The sequence below is a fragment of the Chiloscyllium punctatum genome, chromosome 4 (genome assembly GCF_047496795.1).
Source record: "Chiloscyllium punctatum isolate Juve2018m chromosome 4, sChiPun1.3, whole genome shotgun sequence".
Lineage (NCBI taxonomy): Eukaryota > Metazoa > Chordata > Chondrichthyes > Orectolobiformes > Hemiscylliidae > Chiloscyllium > Chiloscyllium punctatum.
In genome coordinates this window covers 42,003,857-42,020,501 of record NC_092742.1, presented here as the reverse complement: position 1 = coordinate 42,020,501, position 16,645 = coordinate 42,003,857, and the positions used below count along the sequence as shown (strand labels likewise).

General features: G+C 44.8%; 2 protein-coding genes across 4 annotated transcripts in view; one reads left to right on the top strand and one right to left on the bottom strand.

The window, feature by feature from the left end:
- LOC140476222 (kelch domain-containing protein 1) overlaps positions 1-669 on the bottom strand; it is an 81,305-nt gene extending 80,636 nt beyond the window's left edge. The window contains exon 1 of one of the 3 annotated variants that reach the window (XM_072568477.1): positions 105-669. In XM_072568477.1, coding sequence (XP_072424578.1) covers positions 105-200 — 96 coding nt within the window. In that variant the 5' untranslated portion in view covers positions 201-669. The remainder of the gene's footprint in view (positions 1-104) is intronic. The other 2 variants (XM_072568475.1, XM_072568476.1) reach the window with 2 other exon arrangements.
- Positions 670-13,500: 12,831 nt separating this feature from the next.
- The window catches only part of pole2 (polymerase (DNA directed), epsilon 2), a 29,331-nt gene continuing 26,186 nt past the window's right edge, over positions 13,501-16,645 (top strand). The window contains exon 1 of the mRNA XM_072568474.1: positions 13,501-13,614. Coding sequence (XP_072424575.1) covers positions 13,550-13,614 — 65 coding nt within the window. The 5' untranslated portion in view covers positions 13,501-13,549. The remainder of the gene's footprint in view (positions 13,615-16,645) is intronic.

The following is a 16,645-nucleotide window of genomic DNA, read 5'->3' as shown; positions in this document are numbered from 1 at the left end:
CAAAGGCCGAACAGATGAAGATATGAAAGGGACAGGACAGAGACTCTGGGCAAAGGGTAACACGATCCAAGCTGGACTCTGCTCGCCAACCAACATAAACTTACCACATAACCACCCCACACATATAGATGGTTCCCAACCAAAACCGCACAATGGCCGCTTCTCTCCTCCGCCACCCAGTTAATGCCGGAATCGGCCATTTCCGCGCCTCTACTCCATCCGGGCAATAGGCAACAGGGAAGACGATCGATCCGGGAAACCAAGCGTCTCTAAATACTGCAGCGGCAGCATCAGCTGCTTATAATTACAGAAACATGACTTATGCCTGTGCATGCCGCTGAATGCAGAAATGCATTTCCTATTTTTATGTTGTTATTGCTCCAATAATAATACAACATATGTTTTGATAATATATGTTCTTAGGCAGTCCCTTAGGATCAAGGATTTGCTTCCATATGGCTAGTTTAGTTCATAACCTGCAGATAGTGTCATATGTGGGGAAGCTGGTGACTGGAGGGACACGTAGCAGAATTTCTCGGAGGTTTGTGCTGACCTTTCGAACTTGTCTCCTCGCATATTCCGGATAAAATCTCGGACGTGTTCAATGTCGTCTCAATTCAACCCCATGTTAGTCGATAACGGGTTAGGTGCTCCCATGAGTTGACAGGGATATTCAGGAAACCTTTCAGGAGATCATTAAAGTATCTGTGCTATTGGCGTATTCTTTTGTTTCAGGGTTAGTGGTCTTTTTATAGCCAAACGCCAACTCGAGGACACCTCTTCCTACTGCTCCCTCAACCATGACCCCATCCCCCATCACCAAACCATCATCTCCCAGACCATACAGAACCTCATCACCTCAGGAGATCTCCCACCCACAGCTTCGAACCTCATAGTCCGGGAACCCTGCACTGCCTGGTTCTACCACCTTCCCAAGATCCACAAGCCTGACCACCCTGGTCGACCTACATTGACACTGTCCTATCCCCCCTAGTCCAGGAACTCCCCACGTACGTTCGAGACACCACCCATGCTCTCCACCTCCTCCAAGACTTCCGTTTCCCCGGCCCCCAACGCCTCATCTTCACCATGGATATCCAATCCCTCTACACCTCCATCCGCCATGACCAAGGCCTCCAAGACCTCCGTTTTTTCCTCTCCAGACGTCCCCAACAGTACCCTTCCACTGACACTCTCATTCGTTTGGCCGAACTGGTCCTCACCCTTAACAATTTCTCCTTTGAATCCTCCCACTTCCTCCAGACCAAAGGCGTAGCCATGGGCACACGTATGGGCCCCAGCTATGCCTGTCTCTTTGTTGTCTATGTAGAACAGTTGATCTTCCGTAATTACACTGGCACCACTCCCCACCTCTTCCTCCGCTACATTGATGACTGCATTGGCGCCACCTCGTGCTCCCGCGAGGAGGTTGAGCAATTCATCAACTTCACCAACACATTCCACCCTGACCTTAAATTTACCTGGACCATCTCTGACACCTCGCTCCCCTTCCTGGACCTCTCCATCTCCATTAGTGACGACCGACTTGACACTGACATTTTTTACAAACCCACCGACTCCCATAGCTACCTGGATTACACCTCTTCCCACCCTATCTCTTGCAAAAATGCCATCCCGTATTCCCAATTTCTCCGCCTCCGCCGTATCTGCTCCCAGGAGGACCAGTTCCACCATATAACACACCAGATGGCCTCCTTCTTTAGAGACCGCAATTTCCCTTCCCACGTGGTTAAAGATGCCTTCCAACGCATCTCGTCCACATCCTGCACCTCCGCCCTCAGACCCCACCCCTCCAACCGTAACAAGGACAGAACGCCCCTGGTGCTCACCTTCCACCCTACAAACCTTCGCATAAACCAAATCATCTGCCGACATTACCGCCACCTCCAAAAAGACCCCACCACCAGGGATATATTTCCCTCCCCACCCCTTTCTGCCTTCCGCAAAGACCGTTCCCTCCATGTCGACCTGGTCAGGTCCACACCCCCCTACGACCCACCCTCTCATTCTGGCACTTTCCCCTGCCACCGCAGGAACTGTAAAACCTGTGCCCACACCTCCTCCCTCACCTCTATCCAAGGCCCTAAAGGAGCCTTCCACATGCATCAAAGTTTTACCTGCACATCCACTAATATCATTTATTGTATCCGTTGCTCCCGATGTGGTCTCCTCTACATTGGGGAGACTGGGCACCTCCTAGCAGAGCGCTTTAGGGAACATCTCCGAGACACCCGCACCAATCAACCAAACCGCCCCGTGGCCCAACATTTCATGACTGCATTGGCGCCACCTCGTGCTCCCGCGAGGAGGTTGAGCAATTCATCAACTTCACCAACACATTCCACCCTGACCTTAAATTTACCTGGACCATCTCTGACGCCTCGCTCCCCTTCCTGGACCTCTCCATCTCCATTAGTGACGACCGACTTGACACTGACAAGTCTGCCAAGGACATGGAGGTCCTGGGCCTCCTTCACCGCCGCTCCCTCACCACCAGACGCCTGGAGGAAGAACGCCTCATCTTCCGCCTGGGAACACTTCAACCCCAGGGCATCAATGTGGACTTCAACAGCTTCCTCATTTCCCCTTCCCCCACCTCATCCTAGTTTCAAACCTCCAGCTCAGCACTGTCTCCTTGACTTGTCCGGACTTGTTCGACCTGCCTATCTTCTTTTCCACCTATCCACTCCACCCTCTCCTCCTTGACCTATCACCTTCATCTCCTCCCCCACTCACCCATTGTACTCTATGCTACTCTCTCCCCACCCCCACCCTCCTCTAGCTTATCTCTCCACGCTTCAGGCTCACTGCTTTTATTCCTGATGAAGGGCTTTTGACCGAAACGTCGATTTCGCTGCTCGTTGGATGCTGCCTGAACTGCTGTGCTCTTCCAGCACCACTAATCCGGTCTTTTTATACTGACCTAGTGATTGAGCTTGAGGAAGGAACTTCTGCAGCTTCACATCATTACTTTTTGTTTTGAAGCTGATTATTAAATTTAATAGTCATATGTATTCTTTATTATACAATAATTTCCCTCATTGGTTTGTAATTTATTTGCGTCAATGAAATAGATCTGTTGTATCTTGCATGAAGTATTTTGCACGCCACATCAACATAAATCTAATATAAAATGGGGGAGATACTAAATGAGTATTTTGCATCAGTATTTACTGTGGAAAAGGATATGGAAGATATAAATTGTAGGGAAATAGATGGTGACATCTTGCAAAATGTCCATATTACAGAGGAGGAAGTGCTGGATGTCTTGAAACGGTTAAAAGTGGATAAATCCCCAGGACCTGATCAAGTGAACCCGAGAACTCTGTGGGAAGCCAGAGAAGTGATTGCTAGGCCTCTTGCTGAGATATTTGTATCATCGATAGTCACAGGGGCGGTGCCAGAAGACTGGAGGTTGGCAAACGTGGTACCACTGTTTAAGAATGGCGGTAAAGACAAGCCAGGGAACTATAGACCGGTGAGCCTGACCTCAGTGGCGGGCAAGTTGTTGGAGAGAATCCTGAGGGACAGGATGTACATGTATTTGGAAAGGCAAGGACTGATTCGGGATAGTCAACATGGCTTTGTGTGTGGGAAATCGTGTCTCACAAACTTGATTGAGTTTTTTGAGGAAGTAACAAAGAGGATTGATGAGGGTAGAGCAGTAGATGTGATCTATATGGACTTCAATAAAGTGTTCGACAAGGTTCCTCATGGGAGACTGATTAGCAAGATTAGATCTCATGGAATACAGGGAGAACTAGCCATTTGGATACAGAACTGGCTCAACTGGTGGTGGTGGAGGGTTGTATTCAGACTGGAGGCCTGTGACCAGTGGAGTGCCACAAGGATTGGCGCTGGGCCCTCTACTTTTTGTCATTTACATAAATGATTTGGATGCAAGCATAAGAAGTACAGTTAGTAAGTTTGCAGATGACACCAAAATTGGAGGTGAAGTGGACAGCGAAGAGGGTTACCTCAGATTACAACAGGATCTGGACCAGATGGGCTCATGGGCTGAGACGTGGCAGATGGAGTTTAATTCAGAGAAATGCGAGGTGCTGCATTTTGGGAAAGCAAATCTTAGCAGGACTTATACACTTAATGGTAAGGTCCTAGGGAGTGTTGCTGAACAAAGAGACCTTGGAGTGCAGGTTCATAGCTCCTTGAAAGTGGAGTCACAGGTAGGTAGGATAGTGAAGAAGGCGTTTGGTATGCTTTCCTTTATTGGTCAGAGTATTGAGTACAGGAGTTGGGAGGTCTTGTTGCAGCTGTACAGGACATTGGTTAGGCCACTGTTGGAATATTGCGTGCAATCCTGGTCTCCTTCCTATCTGAAAGATGTCGTGAAACTTTAAAGGGTTCAGAAAAGATTTACAAGGATGTTGCCAGGGTTGGACGATCTGAGCTACAGGGAGAGGCTGAACAGGCTGGGGCTGTTCTCCCTGGAGCATCGGAGACTGAGGGGTGACCTTATAGAGGTTTACAAAATTATGAAGGGCATGGATAGGATAAATAGACAAAGTCTTTTCCCTGGGGTCAGGGAGTCCAGAACTAGAGGGCATAGGTTTAGGGTGAGAGGGGAAAGATATAAAAGAGACCTAAAGGGCAACTTTTTCACGCAGAGTCTGGTACGTGTATGGAATGAGCTGCCAGAGGAAGTGGAGGAGGCTGGTACAATTGCAACATTTAAGAGGCGTTTGGATGGGTATATGAATCGGAAGGGTTTGGAGGTATATGGGCCGGATGCTGGCAGGTGAGACTAGATTGGGTTAGGATATCTGTTCGGCATGGATGGGTTGGACCGAAGGGTCTGTTTCCATGTTGTACATCTCTATGACTATGACTTTAAATGTCAATGTTGACCACTCCATTTCCCAAACATGAAAAATAAACATGAAATGAAGGTGGATGATGGACTATTAGTGGTTGTCGTGTAAGATGGGTAATAGAAGACTTTGTCAGGTAAAGTCTTTGTTGGTGTTGCTGCAGACGGCATCCCTCTGTTTCCTGGGCGTTTTGTTGCTACACAACAGTAATTGTCTGTCAGCGTGTCTGCTGTTACTGTGGACGGTGCCTGTCTGAGGAGTGATTGTCTGACTGCCGGAATTGCTATTGCTACTGTGAACGATGATTCAGTGATTTTACGATGTGGAAGGAGGTCCTTGAGTCCATCATGTTCACTCAGGTCATTAACATCTCATAGAGTCATAGAGATGTACAGTATGGAAACAGACTCTTGATCCAACTTGTCCATGCCGACCAGATATCCCAACCCAATCTAGCCCCACTTTCCAGCATCTGGCCCATGTCCCTCCAAACCCTTCGTATTCATATATCCACCAAGATACTTCTTAAATGCTGCAATTATATGAGCCTTCACCACTTCCCCTGGCAGCTGGTCCAAGATCAGTTGTGAATTTCACTGTTAATTTTCCTAGACGCACTCCGATGTCCAGCCATACATGAATTCAACAGCAAAGGCAGTAACTGCCCAGGTTCACTGCTGTGCCAGTTAGCAGTGTGGGTTTCTTTCTCTCTCTGTCTCTCTACCCTCTGTGTCCCTCATGTACCTGCCCATGTACTGCCTTTGTCTGTTCCTCTCCCTTTTAAAAATGCCAATTTTTTGGAACCAAAAATTCCAAAACAATGCAACAGCATATAAAACAATAATTGCTGCTCCTGGAATTTGAGGAAATCACCTCCAACACCTAAAATATCTCGAAAAAGGAGCAGCCTGTTACAGCCATAAATTTTTCCCATCCTCCATCTTGGATTACCCAGAATCCAATTCTCTATTTATTATAATTCTATTTCCAACACTTGGCCCATATTCTTGTATGCAATGGCATCTAAATACTTCATAAATGTTTTGACAGTTCCTGCCTTGATCACCCTTTCACTCAGTGAGTTCCAGATACTCACAGCCCTCTGGATGAAAAGGTTCTTCCTCAAATTCCCCCCAAAACTCCTACTCCTTACCAAAAAACTGTGTGCCCTGTTATTAATCCTCCTACTCAAAGGAAACATTTCTTCCTATCTATCCTGTTCTACCCCTCAACACTTTGTATTCCTTAGTCAGATTCACTCTCAGGCTTCTTTGCTTTAGGGAAAACAAACCCAGCTTATCTAGAACAAGACAAAGTGTAAATAGAGTCATAGAGATGTACAGCATGGAAACAGACCCATCCATGTCGACCAGATACCCCAACCTAATCTAGTCCCACCCACCAGCACCCAGCCCATTTCCCTCCAAAACTGAATGGGAAAGAGGGATTCCACTTCAAGGGGCATTGGCATCAGTTTTGGAACCATGGGGGGGGGGGTATCTGTACTGTTGGACGGTCTCCACCTGAACCAATCAGGTACCGATCTTCTAGCGAAGAGGATAAATAGGGTAGTCAGTAGGACTTTAAACTTCTGAGTTGGGGGGAAGGGAAAGTGAAAGCGACAGGGAGTATGGAGTTAAATGGAAAGATAAGCAGCAGGATAGCATGTGTCCAGGCGGATTTAAACTTGAGGCAGACTGGGAATGCAGCAAAAAGGAAGGATAACTTAGGACATCTTATGACTTCCAATATCTCTAATGATAAGAAAGCTAGCATTAAGGCACTTTACCAGAATGCTCGTAGCATTCGTAACAAAGCAGATGAACTAATGGCACAGATCATCGTGAATGATTATGATGTGGTAGGCATCACAGAGACGTGGTTGCAGTGGGGTCAGGACTGGCAGTTAAACATCCAAGGATTTTCAACTTATCGAAAAGACAGGGAGGCGGGCAGAGGGGGCGGGTTACCTTGTTAGTTAAGAACAAAATTAAATCTATGGCACTGAATGACATAGCGTCGGATGATGTGGAGTCTGTGTGGGTGGAACTGAGGAACCACAAAAGCAAAAAAAACCATAATGGGAGTTATGTACAGACTTCCTAACAGTGGTCAGGACCAGGGGCGCAACATGTACCGGGAAATAGAGAAGGCATGTCAGAAAGGCAAGGTCACGGTGATCATGGGAAACTTCAATATGTAGGTGGACTGGGTAAATAATGTTGCCAGTGGATCCAAAGAAAGTGAATTCATGGAATGCTTACAGGATGGCTTTTTGGAAAAGCTTGTCATGGAGCCGACAAGGGAGCAGGCTATTCTGGACCTAGTGCTATGTAATGAACCAGACTTTATAAAAAATCTTAAAGTAAGGGAACACTTCGGAAGCAGCAATCATAATATGGTAGAGTTCAGTCTGCAGTTTGAAAGAGAGAAGGCAAAATCGGATGTGATGGTGTTACAGTTAAATAAAGGTAATTGTGAGGGCATGAGAGAGGAACTGATGAAAATAGACTGGAAGCAGAGCCTAGCGGGAAGACAGTAAAACAAAAATGGCAGGAGTTTGTGGGTATAATTGAGGACACTGTACAGAGGTTCATCCCCAAGAAAAGAAAGATTATCCGGGGAGGGATTAGACAGCCATGGCTGACAAAGGAAGTCAGGAAATGTATTGAAGAAAAAGAGAGATCCTATAAAGTGGCCAAGAGCACTGGGAAATCAGAAGATTGGGAAGGCTACAAAAACAAACAGAGGATAACAAAGAGAGAAATAAGGAAGGAGAGGATCAAATATGAAGGTAGGCTAGCCAGTAATATTAGAAATGATAGTAAAAGTTTCTTTCAATACATAAGAAACAAACGATAGACAAAAGTAGACATTAGGCCACTTCAAACTGATGCTGGAAGGCTAGTGATGGGAGATAAGGAAATAGCTGGAGAACTTAATAAGTACTTTGCGTCAGTCTTCACAGTGGAAGACATGAGTAATATCCCAACAATTAAAGGGAATCAGGGGGCTGAGTTGAGTATAGTTGCCATTACAAAAGAGGAAGTGCTAGAAAAGCTAAAAGGTCTTAAAATTGATAAATCTCCTGGCCCCAATGGGCTACATCCTAGAGTTCTGAGAGAGGTGGCTGAGGAAATAGCGGAGGCGTTGGTTGAGATCTTTCAAAAGTCACTGGAGTCAGGGGAAGTCCCGGATGATTGGAAGATCGCTGTTGTAACCCCCTTGTTCAAAAAAGGATCAAGACAAAAGATGGAAAATTATAGGCCAATTAGCCTAACCTCGGTTGTTGGTAAAATTCTAGAATCCATCATTAAGGATGAGGTTTCTAAATTCTTGGAAGAGCAGGGTCGGATTAGAACAAGTCAACATGGATTTAGTAAGGGGAGGTCGTGCCTGACAAACCTGTTGGAATTCTTTGAAGAGGTGACAAGAAGGTTAGACCAGGGAAATCCAGAGGATGTGGTCTATCTAGACTTCCAAAAGGCCTTTGATAAGGTGCCACACAGGAGGCTGCTGAGTAAGGTGAGGGCCCATGGTGTTCGAGGTGAGCTACTGGTATGGATTGAGAATTGGCTGTCTGACAGAAGGCAGAGAGTTGGGATAAAAGGTTCTTTTTCGGAATGGCAGCCGGTGAAAAGTGGTATCCCGCAGGGTTTAGTGTTGGGGCCACAGCTGTTCACGTTATATATTAATGATCTGGATGAAGGGACTTGGGGCATTCTAGTGAAGTTTGCCAATGATACGAAGTTAGGTGGACAGGCAGGTAGTACTGAGGAAGTGGGGAGGCTGCAGAAGGACCTAGACAGTTTGGGAGAGTGGTCCAGGAAATGGCTGATGGAATTCAATGTGAACAAATGCAAGGTCTTGCACTTTGGAAAAAAGAATACAAGCATGGACTACTTTCTAAATAGTGAGAAAATTCATAAAACCAAAGTACAAAGGGATCTGGGAGTGCTAGTCGAGGATTCTCTCAAGGTAAACATGCAGGTTGAGTCCGTGATTAAGAAAGCGTCAATGTTGTCATTTATCTCAAGAGGGTTGGAATATAAAAACACTGTTGTGCTACTGAGACTTTATAAAGCTCTGTATAGGCCCCATTTGGAGTACTGTGTCCAGTTTTGGTCCCCACACCTCAAGGAGGGACATATGGCACTGGAGCGTGTCCAGCAGAGATTCACACAGATGATCCCTGGATTGGTAGGTCTAACATACGAGGAACAGCTGAGGATCCTGGGATTGTATTCATTGGAGTTTAGAAGATTAAGGGGAGATCTAACAGAAACTTACAAGATAATACATGGCTTGGAAAGGGTGGACACTAGGAAATTGTTTCTGTTAGGTGAGGAGACTAGGACCCATGGACACAGCCTTAGAAATAGAGGGGGTAAATTCAGAACAGAAATGTGGAGACATTTCTTCAGCCAGAGAGTGGTGGGCCTGTGGAATTCGTTGCCGCGGAGTGCAGTGGAGGCCGGGGCGCTAAATGTCTTCAAGGCAGAGATTGATAAATTCTTGATGTCACAAGGAATTGAGGGCGATGTGTAAGTGGAGTTGAAATGCCCATCAGCCATGATTGAATGGCGGAGTAGACTCGATGGGCCGAATGGCCTTACTTCCACTCGTATGTCTTATGGTCTTATGGTCAAACCCTTCCTATTCATACACTCATTCAAATGCCTCTTAAATGTTGCAATTGTACCAGCCTCCACCACTCCCTCTGGCAGCTCATTCCATACATGTACCACCCTCTGTGTGAAAAAGTGGCCCTGTAGGTCTCCTTTATATCTTTCCCCTCACACCCTAAACCTAGTTCTGGACTCCCCGACCCCAGGGAAAAGACTTTGTCTATTTATCCTATTCATGCCCCTCATAATTTTGTAAACCTCTATAACGTCACCCCACAGCCTCCGATGCTCCAGGGAAAACGGCCCCAACCTGTTCAGTCTCTCCCTTTAGCTCAAATCCTCCAACCCTGGCAACATCCTTGTAAATCTTTACTGAACCCTATAAAGTTTCACGACATCTTTCGGAAATTGCACGCAATATTCCAACAGTGGCCTAACCAGTGTCCTGTACAGCCACAACATGACCTCCCAACTCCTGTACTCAGTACTCTGACCAATAAAGGAAAGCATACCAAACGCCTTCTTCACTATCCTACCTACCTGCGACTCCACATTCAAGGAGCTATGAACCTGCACTCCAAGGACTCTTGGTTCAGCAACACTCCCTAGGACCTTACCATTAAGTGTGTAAGTCCTGCTAAGATTTGCTTTCCCAAAATGCAGAACCTCGCATTTATCTGAATTAAACTCCATCTGCCACGTCTCAGCCCATTAGCCCATCTGGTCCAGATCCTGTTATAATCTGAGGTAACCCTCTTCGCTGTCCACTACATCTCCAATTTTGGTGTCATCTGCAAACTTACTAACTGTACCTCTTATGCTCACATCAAAATAATTTATGTAAATGACAAAAAGTAGGGGGCCCAGCACCGATCCTTGTGGCACTCCACTAGTCATAAGCCTCCAGTCTGAAAAACAACTCTCCACCACCACCACCCTCTGTCTTCTCCCTTTGAGCCAGTTCTCCAACCAAATGGCTAGTTCTCCCTGTATTCCATGAGATCTAACCTTGCTAATCAGTTTCCCATGGGGAACCTTGTCGAATGCCTTACTGAAGTCCATATAGATCACATCTACCGCTCTGCCCTCATCAATCCTCTTTGTTACTTCCTCAAAAAACTCAATCAAATTTGTGAGACATGATTTCCCACGCATAAAGTCATGGTGACTATCCCTAATCAGTGCTTGCCTTTCCAAATACATGTACATCCTGTCCCTCAGGATTCTCTCCAACAACTTGCCCGCCACTGAGGTCAGGCTCACTGGTCTATAGTTCCCTGGCTTGTCTTTACTGCCCTTCTTAAACAGTGGCACCACGTTTGCCAACCTCCAGTCTTCCGGCACTTCATCTGTGACTATCGATGATACAAATATCTCAGCAAGAGGCCCAGCAATCAATTCTCTAGCTTCCCACAGAGCTCTAGGGTACACCTGATCAGGTATTGGGGATTTATCTACCTTTATGCATTTCAAGACATCCAGCACTTCCTCCTCTGTAATATGGACATTTTGCAAGATGTCACCATCTATTTCCCTACAATTTATATCTTCCATATCCTTTTCCACAGTAAATACTGATGCAAAATACTCATATAGTCTCTCCCCCATTTTCTGCTGCTCCACACAAAGGCTGCCTTGCTGATCTTTGAGGGGCCCTATTCTCTCCCTAGTTACCCTTTTATCTTTAACGCTGGAAATCTAAAACAAAAACAAATTCTTCATAACAGTTCTGAAAAAAGGTTACTGGGCATGAAATGTTAATGCTGCTTTTTGTCCATAAATGCTGCCAGATCTGCTGAGTTTCTCCAGAAATTTCTATTATTTTTCTCAACCTACCTAGTTTTTCTATATAGCTGCATCACCCCAGCCCAGGCAACATCGTGGTGAATCTATTAGATTAGATTAGATTACATTACATTACAGCGTGGAAACAGGCCCTTCGGCCCAACAAGTCCACACCGAGTAATATCATTGTTACTATAGTGTGGCACCTTAACTGCAACTGTACTCCATGCACTACTACAAACTAATAAAGGCTGTATTCCATGTGCATTCTTAAGCACTTTATCTGTCTGTCCTGCTGCCTTCAAGGATCTGTGTGTGTACACTTTAAGGTCCCTCTGATCCACTGTACTTCCTAGGATCCTACTATTCAATGTGTCCTCCCTTTCCTTATTAGTCCTCCCAGAATACATCATTTCATACTTTTCAGGATTAAAGTCTATTTACCACTGATCAGCCATTTGAACTACCCATCCATATCATGCTGTAGTCTGAGGCTTTCCTTCTCGCTATTTACCACACCACCAATTTTCATGTCATCTGTAAACTTACTGATAATGTCTCCTGCATTTGTTTTTAGTACATAAATAGCAAGTGACCAAGCACTGAGTCCTATGTGTACACCACTAGACACAGGCTTCCAGCAACAAAAATACCCTTCGATCGTCACTTTCTGCTCATGCCACAAGGCCAATTTTGGATCAAATTTGCCAAATTGCTCTGGATCTCACAGACTCTTAGCTTCATAACCCGTCTACCACATGGATACCTTGTCATAAGTCTTCCTGAAGTCCATGTAGAATACATTGAGATAAATGCAAGGTCCTGCATTTTGGGAAAGCAAATCTTAGCAGGATGTATACACTTAATGGTAAGGTCCTAGGGAGTGTTGCTGAACAAAGAGACCTTGGAGTACAGGTTCATAGTTCCTTGAAAGTGGAGTTGCAGGTAGATAGGATAGCGCAGAAGGCATTTATTATGCTTTCCTTTATTGGTCAGAGTATTGAGTACAAGATTTGGGAATTCATATTGTGGCTGGACAGGACATTAGTTAGGCCACTTTTGGAATATTGTGTGCAATTCTGGTCTCCTTCCTATCGGAAAGATGTTGTGAAGCTTGAAAGGGCTCAGAAAAGATTTACAAGAATGTGGACAGGGTTGGAGGATTTGAGCTATAGGGAGAGGTTGAATAGGCTGGGGCTGTTTCCCTCGAGCGTCGGAGGCTGAGGGGTGACCTTATAGAGATTTATAAAATCATGAGGGGCATGGATAGGGTAAATAGACAAGGTCTTTTCCCTGGGGTCAGTGAGTCCAGACCTAGAGGGCATAGGTTTAGGTTGAAAGGGAAAAGATATAAAAGATACCTACGGGGCAACTTTTTCATGCAGAGGGTGGTGCGTGTGTAAATGGTCTGTCAGAGGAAGTGAGGGAGGCTGGTAAATTGCAACATTTAAAAGGCATCTGGATGGGTATATGAATAAGAAGGATTTGGAAGGATATGGGCCTGGTGCTGGCAGGTGGGACTAGATTGGGTTGGGATATTTGGTCGGCATGGACGAGTTCGACTGAAGGGTCTGTTAACGTGCTGCACATCTCTATGACTGTTCTGCCTTCATCTGCACTTACTCCTCAGAAATTCAATCAAACTTATTCAACATGATTTTCACTAGACAAAACCATTCTTACTATCCTTGATTAATCCATGCCTCTCCAAGTAAAGATTAAGTTTATCCCTTAGAATTTGTTTCCACTACCACAGATATTAGACTCAATAGTGTGCAGTTTCCTGGTTTATCCTTTCCGTCCATCTTGAGTAGTAGTACCACATTGGCTTTCCTCCAATCTTCTGGGACCCCTCCTGTGGCCAAAGTAGATTTGAAAATTAATGTCAGGGCCCCTGCAATCTCCTCCTTTGCCTCCGACCTGGGATACAGCCCATTTGCGTCGGGGATTTTATCCACTTTCAAGTCTAGTAAAAATGCTAATATCTCATCTCTCTCAATGCTAATTTGTTCAAGTACATCACAGTCTCCCTCCCTGATTTCTATACCCGCATCGTCCTTCTCTATTTGAATACAGATGCAGATTTAAGACCTCAGTGAGCGCCGACTAAAGTGGTGGTGGCTGATGATATCTGTCAATCGAGGTGATTGCAGTTGTAAGCGGTGGCTGTCTGACAGGTGACAGCAGTTTCTTTTTGTGAATGAGTAGGTTGGCGCTATTCTCAGAGTCTGGTTACGTTACGTTCTGTTCTGTGACGAAGCTGCGTTTTGGCGCCAAAAGGGCAGGATGGCGACTAAAGTGAAGAACAAAGTTTCAGCTGCTTTTAAAATGCACGGGTTAATCTTGAGATCGTAAGTAGGAAGTCAGTGATTTCAAAACCAACTACTTTAATTGGAGAATATTAGGTGGCACTGCTGCCTCACAGCGCCAGAGACCCGGGTTCAATTCCCACCTCAGGCGACTGACTGTGTGGAGTTTCCTCCCACAGTCCAAAAACTGCAGGTTAGGTGAATTGGTCATGCTAAACTGACCGCAGTGTTTGGTGAAGGGATATATGTAGGGGAATGGGTCTGGGTGGGTTGCGCTTCGGTGTGGACTTGTTGGGCTAAAGAGCCTGTTTCCACACTGTAAGTAATCTTAAAAAATTAGAAGCTAACACTAACATTGGTTGGCTTCAAATGTTCTTCATTAGTTAGTGTTAGCTGGTATTTGTTAAAATGGTTCGCTTAACCTGTTTCTATGTCGGTTAGTCTAAAGCTGTATACCATACCTGTATGTTCATATATAAAATACATTATATCACTACTGTCTCTTAAGTATGATTTAGAGATGCCGCTGTTGGACTGGGGTGTACAAAGTTAAAAATCACCAGGTTATAGTCCAACAGGTTTAATTGAAAGTGCACTAGCTTTTGGAGCACTGCTCCTTCATCAGGTAAGGCACAATTGTAAGGCACAGAATTTAGAGCAAAAATTTACAGTGTGATGTAACTGAAATTATACATTGAAAAATACCTTGATTGTCTGTTGAGTCTTTCATCTGTTCAAATACCATGATAGTTTCACTTCTTTCATGTGTAAATGACAAAACTTTTTTAAAAAAGTTGCATTCTCAGGTTAACTGTAACAATTGGTGTTAGCTGGACAATATGTTGAAGGTGTTAGCCCCCTGTGTTCTCTGTCTATGCCATGATGTTTAGATCGATTCTAATCTAAAAAGTGAGATAACAGAGTTTTGCAAGAATTCATGCAGTTTCTGAGCAAACTTCAATGGAACTCTGCAAGTACAAATTCACCCCACAAAATATATGTATATGTGTGCATGTGGGTCTTTGTGTCTGTCTGTGTTGGTGGGTTGTGAGTGTGAGAGAGAGTGTATATGTGTAAGTATGCAAGTGTAGAATGTCTTAAGTCTGTGAGGGGGTACGTGTGGGAGTGTGTGTGTGTGTGTCTGGGGGGGAGTTGTGAGTGTCTGTGAGACAGAGTGTATATGTGTGCGCATGAGTGTAGAGTGGTCTAAGGCTCTGGGAGGATGCATGTGGGAGTGTGTGTGTCTGTAAGGGTGTGTGTGAGTGTGTATATGTGTGTCCATGTGTATGTGTGTGTAAAGGAGTGTCTGTGTGTGTATAGTGCAATGGTGGTTACCTGTAGTGTGACATGAGCCCAAGATCCCGGTTGAGGCCCTTCCTATAGGTATGGAACCCATAAGTAAGTCTCTTAAGTAATACGTGTAATAATGAACTTGGCTTGATTTTGGTGAAAGATTTTTGCGAGTTCACAAGTCAGACTCTTCCGTGGTACATTATTTTATATTTTTTGCAGTCATTTCTCAAATACGAGATCTCTGCATGCTGAAAACTATTCAACAATTTATATTTATGAGGAGGCCTTAAACACGGAGAAAAATTGTTTTAGACTAAAATCAGACTAATACGTACTCAGATTAAAATAGAGAAAAGTCAGAGGAAAGTCTAAAAGGTTGTTCAAAGATAGTTTCCAAAGGAGGATCCGAAGGAATGATCTGAGGGGGCCATTGCAGAATATCATACAGTACAGAGGTGATAAAGTGTAGCGCTGGAAACAAGTCAGGCAGCTTCTCAGGAGCAGGAGAGTTGAGGTTTCAGGCATTAGCCCCCATCAGCACAGAAACAACTGAGAGAGCTTGTAAGGGCACTGTGTAAGCCAAAATCTGAGGAATGCAACAAAAGTTTTGGACAATGTGAGGCAAGAAAAGGCTACAAGCATACAGAACGTTAAAGCCATAAAGATATTTAAAGACAAGGATTTTTTTTCATCAGTTCAAAGCTTAAGAGTCTAATGAGAGTAATTTGGAATTAGGTTTGCAAGCACCAATGAGTGAGATGGTGTAGGGTAGGGTACCAAGCAGAGCTTTCGATGAACTGAAGTTTATGAGGGACAAAAAGAAGGGAGTCTAGTTCCAAATATTGAAATAGTTGTGCCTGAAAGTTTCTGGCCTTGAGGATGTGGGACCAGAGGTAAGGCTTGGAGTAAATTCTGGAAATAGCTCACTCAACATGTTTCTAACTTTGAACACTTTTGCTGCAGGCAGGGTTGCAACACCAGTTACCTGTCTGGGTAGCAAAAGGTAGCCAATTAAACCAATTAAGGACCCACTTGGAACAGGGTGGGCATACCAAAGAAATCTTTCAGGTGTAGGTTCAAATGTAGAGACCTGTTGAGTCCTAAACCAGATAACAGCTTGGACATGCCTCCCTGGTGGCTGACTGTTGGTGCCTTCACACAAACCCACTGGGATATGACAGTCTTGACTGCACACCATTCTTTTTCAGGCTCATTCTTCCATGGTCATCGCCCCCATAGTTGCGCAGTGCCCAATTTTTAATTGTTCCTGATGCTAAAAGCCTGGTGCCTTGATGTTGAGGCACTTTCCTGCCTAACTCTTTTATGGAGCTCTAGTCATCACGCTACTGTAAAGATTGTATATTTTTTATTTTTCTGTCCTTTGTGGACAGAAATGGGGAAAGGGGTTTTTAAAAACCAAGGACTGCAGAAGGGACTGCTGAACCTTTTAAAAGATAAGTACCAGCGCTTTTTGTAAATGATGTTTACATTGTTGTTTGATCAACCAGTGAGGAAGTTTAGATGCAGATGAAAGGGAACCAGGGAGTGTGTACAAAGGAGATTTGACTGACAACAATTAATTGATCTGAGAAGTGGTGACCAGTTGTCAATGACAAAAGCCTTCTTCCTGTCAACAACTGTATGATTTGCTCCCAGGCAGGTAAGCACCTTGTGAATGTAAACAAGATAGGTGCATTTGAACCTGTGGAAGGAAGATGCTGTCTTCATCTTTGCAGTTGAAAAAAAACCTCAAGCCTGAAGAAAGCCAGTGTATTGTCCC